Raw genomic sequence first — 6,024 nt, forward strand, 5'->3', positions numbered from 1 at the left:
GCCGTGGATGCCCCATCCCTGGAGGTGTTCAAGACCACATTGGATGGAGCCCTGGGCAACCTGGTCTAGTGCCAGATCTGGAGGTTGGTGGCCCTGCCTGTGGCAGGGGCGTTGGAACTTGATGCTCCCTGGGGCCCCTTCCAACTCAAGCCATTCTATGATTTCTGTGATCATATTTCTTTTCTTCCCTCCTCTGCTCTTCCTGTCTTCTGTGAGATGCCATCCAAAAACTTCTTTTGTCTCAAGGATTGCCGTGGAATGCAAGGACAACTGGAAACATGCTGCCCACACAGGGGTGCCAGGAACAAGGAAGATAAGGGCAATGTCTTGACGTCTGTCACATTCCAGGCTACTCCTGAAATGGGGCAGCTAGCCTTGTGCGGGAGCCCTGGCTTCTCTGATGCTGATAACTCTGCAGCAGACCGTTGCACCCGTGCTGGATGTGCCATCACTGTGGGCAACCCAAGAAGAACCGGACGATATACATAAGGACTCCGCAAAAACAAAGGTGCGCATTTTTGTTGTTGTTGTGTGTTTCTTTTGCCTGCGATCCACCAAGAGAGAGAATCTGCACCACCTACCCCCGCTGCCAACTGGACTCATGGAACATCGTGACGCTGCAGTGGCAGCTATCTCTGCATCCCTACAACAAACCCTTGCTTTTATTTTCTAACTTTTTAATATCGCTTTCTTCATCCCCTCTCCCATCCCCAAGCCTAGCTAACAAAGACTTTTACAATAAACTAGCTGGGCAAATATTTGACTCCGTTCTTGAGTCTTAATCTCACGTTGAGTATACGTGTATCAGAGGCAACATGATTCGTGATAACTGGAGCGAGACATCTTCCCTCCCCAGTTCTTCCCTCTCCTGCTCTTCCCTCTTTCTCCTGCTCTTCTGCTCTTCCCTCCTGTACTCTTCCATCCTCTGCACTTCCCTCTTCACATCATCCCTCTTCTGTTATTCATTATTCTTCTCTGCCCTTTACTGTTCTTTCCTTTTCTGCTCTTCTCCCTTTTGCTCTTCCACCCTTCCTTCCTCTGCTGTTCCCTCCTCTTCTCTCCCCTGCTTTTATACCCTTCCTTCTTCTGCTCTTCCCCCTGCTGCTCTGCTTCTTCCCTTCTTGTTCCGATCTCCCCCCTTAACTCTTCTCACCAGCCCTCTCCTTCCCTCCCTTGTTCTCTTACCTCTTCCCGTCCTACCTCTGTTTTCCCTTGTTTGCTGCCCTCTTCTGCTCTTTGCTCTTGCTTTTCATCTTCAGCTCTTCCCTCTTCTGAGCTAACCTCTTCTACTATTTGCTATGCTTCTTTGTCTTTTTGCCTCTTCTACTCTTCCCTCCTCTGCTATTCCCTCTTCTCCTTTTCCCTTTTCTGCACTTGTGCTCTTCCTTCTTTCGCTCTTCTGTTCTACCTCCTCTGCTGTTCCCCCATCTGCTCTTTCCTCCACTTCCTTCCTCCGGTCTTCTACTCTCCCCTCTTTTGCTCTCACCTATTCTTTTTCCTCACCACCCCTCGTCTTCCCGCTCCTGTTCAGGGAGGGCAGACTGCTCTTCCTATCGGGGGCAGTACTCTGTTAAAACTAACATGGTCTCTGCTTGCTGCAACAGACAGGCTGAAGCAGAAACCCAGCTGGAGGGCCCACAACCTTTCGGGGACTGATGTGTGTGCACCCAGATGGCCCTCCCAAGGAGCAAAAGAACTGCCCAGGCATTTGGCTGTGGGGAGCTCCAGAACCTGGAAGTCACCCAAGGGACTGAGGAAGGTGGGGCGTGTTGTGGGTGCAGGTGAACCCAGCTTGATGACCTTTTTGAGCAACTGACCAGGCTGTGAGAAGGAGTCGCCCGGCTGAGAGATACCCAGCAGCTGGACAGACAGATCGATGCCTAGTATGGTGCAGTGGCGTGGTGTTATGGTTTTGTGATTTTTGTTGTCGGTATTCCACATCATTACATCATGTAAGGTACGGGCAGTTAAAGAGTTAATTCCCTGGTTACTGCAAACTGCCTTTTTTGGTGTGGCTCTCCGAGGGGGAGGGGAGGAGCTGCACTCCCCAGGGGTCTTTGTGTTGGAGGGGGTGGGGAAGCCGCCTGGGAGGCGCGGGGTGTGTTCCTTCCTGCCCGGCAGAGCAAGCACGTGGTCCTCCTGCAGTTTAAAGAAAAGCCACTTTAGCTGCCAGACCGCCCGGGGCCAGTCCCTACCCGCCGGCAATTTTTTTTTCTTCCTCTTTTCTCGTTTTTTTTCCTTTCGGGCCTGTCCCCCTTGTCACAGACGCAGACCCTTAGATAATACCGTGACACATGGGCAGACCCACAGCCCTTGTCTTAGGTCCCAGCAAGCCAAAGAAGATATAAGCAGGTTTCCAACCTGACGGAGGGCAAACTCGTGCAGAATGAGGGAGACTGGGTCCTCGTGTCTCCTTGGGGAAGACAGAGATGCCTTCCCTGTGCCCCCAAAGGCCCCCTAACAAATAGTTACAAAGCTCTGGGGACGGAAGGAGAAGGCAGTATGGAGAGTGGTTCAGAACCAGAAAGGGGCAATCACGTTAAGAAGCTGAGAGCCCGAGTCTCAACCAGTGCCACTAAATAAAGGTGAAGGGTCTGGGTTAACTGGAGACTTCTCTTCAAGAAAAGTGGCACGGAAAAGGATTTCTTCTCTACAACGGTGGGTGACTGGGGGAGGCTGCTTGGATTCGGATTCCACTTGAACGCCAACACCTTTGTGTTGCTGATGTCATAGTGGGACACCTGACACGGGCACACGGCCCTGGTCCCCTCCGTGCTGCACAGTAGTGTAGAGGAGGAGGAAGAGGCTGAAGAGTGCGGAGAAGGAGTTTCCAAAGGGGAAGCCTTTGTGTAATGATGCAGTTTCCTTTTGTCAAGCTGCCAGCGCTGCGGGTGCTCAGCCTGGATGGTATGGCCTTTGGGAGTCCTTCTGCCAGTGCAGGACACCAGATCTCTGAGTTATGGTCTGGGGAAAAATCATGGGGGCCCCAAGTGTCTGAGGGGTGGCAGCGGGAGGAATTCCCAGGGAAAGGGTGAGCCCTGGAGACCCGAAGGGGAAGGGAGCAGAAGGACAAGAACGGGAAGGAGTCCTGCTGGAGGAAAGCGGAGGCACTGGTACCTCCCCTGTGCCTCCAGAGACCTGAAGTGCCCTGTATTGGAGACCTAGGCCTTCCCTTTCCACAAGCTATGCTGACCCAGGGTGGGGCTCATGGAGGCCAGCTGGCAGGCTCAGGGTCTGACGCATCTCTCCATTGCTTTTCAGAGGTCATGAGCATTTGGGACAGCACATCTGAGTACATGCTGCAGCAGTTTGCGCTCAATAAGGTGGGTTGTCCCTCCTCTTCCTCCTGGTACCCGCAAGCTGTCAGCAGTCTCCGCAGCCCTGCTGCCATCAAGTGCCACCATCCATTCCCTTCTGCGAAAGCCCCAGAGGGGCACTGAGGAGTGGCAGAGCTGCTTCTGCGGCAGCTGGTGCCAATGGGGAATTGGTCTCTAAGAGGCCTCAGGCCTTCCTGGCCACTTCCAGCCCTCCCTGCTGGGAGGCAGAGGCCAGAAGGGCCTCCTTCTTTCCTTCTGTGTTATGAGGGAAAGAGGAGAAAGAATCACGGCCTTCTCGTCGGTGGCCCTGACCCATAGCTTTCAGAAGAGCCCCCTCCCTCTCCTCTGCTCCTCCAGAGCAGACGGAGCACATTTGTCCATCCAAAACTACAGCTGTGTTCCTCTGCTCTCTGCCGGTTCCAGGGTGTGGCCATAGACGTCCTTGGCATTTTTTACATCCTGAGAAAGCGCATCTGCGAGGCCACCAGGCCCATGATTGTCCCCAGGTTCCACCTGTCGCCACGAGTGGCACAGGCCCAGGGGCTCATCTACACCAACAGCGACATTCCTGGTAAGGCAAGGGCACAGGCCTTTGCTGGCCCTTGTAGCGGCGCCAGGCTGTGAATTTGCTGTGCGGGAGCGACCTCACGGTCTGTTTCAGCTTGCCGAGTTGCTGCCTGCCTGACTCTGCTCCTCTTTCCTAGATGATCTCGAAGTCGTCCCCCTGGACTATTCTCAGCTGTCCCTGAAAACATCCTTGCCAGAGAAGCTGGTGAAGGAGTGTGTGAATGACATCGCGGTCCTCTTCAGCTGGGGCGCAGGGCTGGGAGAGGACTACGACCTTATTTTCAAGGGCATCGGGCTTCTTATGAGCCGGAATCGCATCCTCACAATGAGATACCATGAGGAGTTTCTCCTTGCCATCGATCAGACAGGAACTGTGTTGAAGTGCCTGCTCGCTGTGAGTTCAACGTTTTGCAGGCCTCTTTCCAAGGTCCTCTCCTGGGCTGCTGTGCTCAGCCTGGTGCCTGCAGAGCTGTCACCTTCCACAGCACAGCTTTCTGTGCAGCTCCTTGTGGCATCCCGTGCTCTTGGTTCCGTACGAGCCCTGGCAAAAAGCCGTCCTGCCTCAAGCCCAGTACCTCTCCTGCCTGGGATGCGGTTCCCAGCAGACTGGGGAAAGAGTGCAAGGCTCTAGGGCAGGTGAAGGAGATGTGTGGGGAGCATTTCCTTGGGACAGCCATGCCGTGCACTGGGCAAGCTTGCCACCTTGTGAGGCAGGGAATCCTTTCCCAGCCGTCTCTGGGAAACGTCTCTGTCCTCTTTGCAGAACCCGCAGACAAGGATTTGTGTGCTGTCAGGCAAAGAACCGGCTGCTTTCCACGTGTGTCCCGGGGGCATCCGTGTGCTTCCAGTGTGAGTACATGGGCTTGTGTAGTCCTTGGCTTCTCAGCTGCTGTTCGGCAGGGCCATGCTGGCAGGCTGCCTGCTCCCGAGGTCAGGTTCCATAGAGGAAGGGCTCCCTGTCACCTCCGTGAGAGCTCTCTTCTCCTGCACTTCGGCCGTCCTCACTTGGAGCCATGTGCAGGAGGGGCCGCGCTCTGTTGCCACCAGGGCTTGGACCTGGAGAGGAATTCTGGCACCCTGGCCTATAGAGCTTCACCTCCTCGTTCCCTTTCTTGGCTGAGGGACAGCAAATAGCATTTCAAAAGGCAGCTTCCCAAGTACCCACTGTGTTAGGGCCCTGTGGAGCTCTCTGTCTCTGGATGCAAAGGGAAGCGGAACCCTTTTTTCCAGCATGCGTCGTCTTCCTTCTTCCAGGTTTAAAATTAAGCCACCCCCTGGAAAAAAAGCCAGAGAGCTTTCCCCTCACAAGGAAGCCGGTGGGAAGGAAGGTAAAAGCTGCCCAAGTCCTAAGCTGGGGCTCGGCAAGGCTGCACCTCCCACGTCTGTATGCACACAGAGATGCTCTATGTGTCTTCTTCCGCAGGTGCAAGGAGATACCAGGATAAGCACCTGCGCCAGCAAAAGAGATGTCCACCGCGCCACCAGAAAGGGGACAGGGATGAAAAAGGGGATCAAAAGCACAGAAGGACCCCTATGGACACGTGAGGCTTGTGGGCGGGTGGATGCGGGCAGGGGGTGACCTTGTCCTCGTGGCAGTTAGAATCTGTGCTGGACGCGCTGTCTGCACGAGCTCCAAAGGGCCATCAGCTAGTGTTACCCAGCCAGACTGCACGTGTCTGGGTGAGACACTGGCATCAGCCTCCTTTCTTTTCACCTTCTGTCCAGCGATATCTTTAGGCAGCTGTTAGCAGGCCTGAAGGCGGGGTTTGAGGCTTTAGACGGGGGAGCCTTGGGAGAAGACGTGGCTAAGGAGCGGGAGAAAGAAGGTAAAGCAATGGATGAATCCCCACACAGGCCAGCAGGTTTCCATGCTACCAGAGGACGGAGGCCAAGGCTGCCCAAGGAACACGTGCGGCTCCCAGCAGCAGCTTGGAGGACGCTTCCCCCCTCCACCCCACCCCCAAGCATCCCTTGCCGAGTGCTCCTTCCTTTGAGCACTGCCACAGGACCGAAGGCCTCCTAGGAACAGGATTGCAAGTCTTTCAGGATTGCCGCTGCAGAGAGCACCCCGACAGCACACAGTGCTCCCAGCCCGAGCTGCCTGAGGCACGGCTGCGGTTGGAAGCTCAGAGCCCTTTGC

General features: G+C 55.0%; 1 protein-coding gene across 2 annotated transcripts; it reads left to right on the top strand.

Moving 5' to 3' along the window:
* On the top strand, positions 1–6,018 carry LOC110404559 (coiled-coil domain-containing protein 81-like). Of its 2 annotated transcripts, XM_021408948.1 has the most exons (8): positions 1–2,907; positions 3,262–3,323; positions 3,741–3,888; positions 4,022–4,278; positions 4,648–4,733; positions 5,139–5,212; positions 5,308–5,425; positions 5,610–6,018. In XM_021408948.1, the coding sequence occupies exons 1-8, from the start codon at positions 2,853–2,855 to the stop codon at positions 5,905–5,907; spliced, it is 1,098 nt and encodes a 365-aa protein (XP_021264623.1). In that variant the 5' UTR covers positions 1–2,852; the 3' UTR covers positions 5,908–6,018. The 2 variants fall into 2 exon arrangements, with proteins under 2 accessions (XP_021264623.1, XP_021264622.1); XM_021408947.1 differs by having other exon boundaries at positions 1–3,323.

Source organism: Numida meleagris, chromosome 10 (assembly GCF_002078875.1).
Source record: "Numida meleagris isolate 19003 breed g44 Domestic line chromosome 10, NumMel1.0, whole genome shotgun sequence".
Classification (NCBI taxonomy): domain Eukaryota; kingdom Metazoa; phylum Chordata; class Aves; order Galliformes; family Numididae; genus Numida; species Numida meleagris.

What these genes read in the sequence shown, in the direction of transcription:
- LOC110404559 (XM_021408947.1), top strand. Translation starts at nt 3,186, where the DNA reads ATGCTGACCCAGGGTGGGGCTCATGGAGGCCAGCTGGCAGGCTCAGGG. An exon ending in TGTTGAAGTGCCTGCTCGCT is followed by an intron (nt 4,279 to 4,647) that starts GTGAGTTCAACG and finishes TCCTCTTTGCAG; the next exon opens with AACCCGCAGACAAGGATTTG. An exon ending in GGCATCCGTGTGCTTCCAGT is followed by an intron (nt 4,734 to 5,138) that starts GTGAGTACATGG and finishes TCCTTCTTCCAG; the next exon opens with GTTTAAAATTAAGCCACCCC.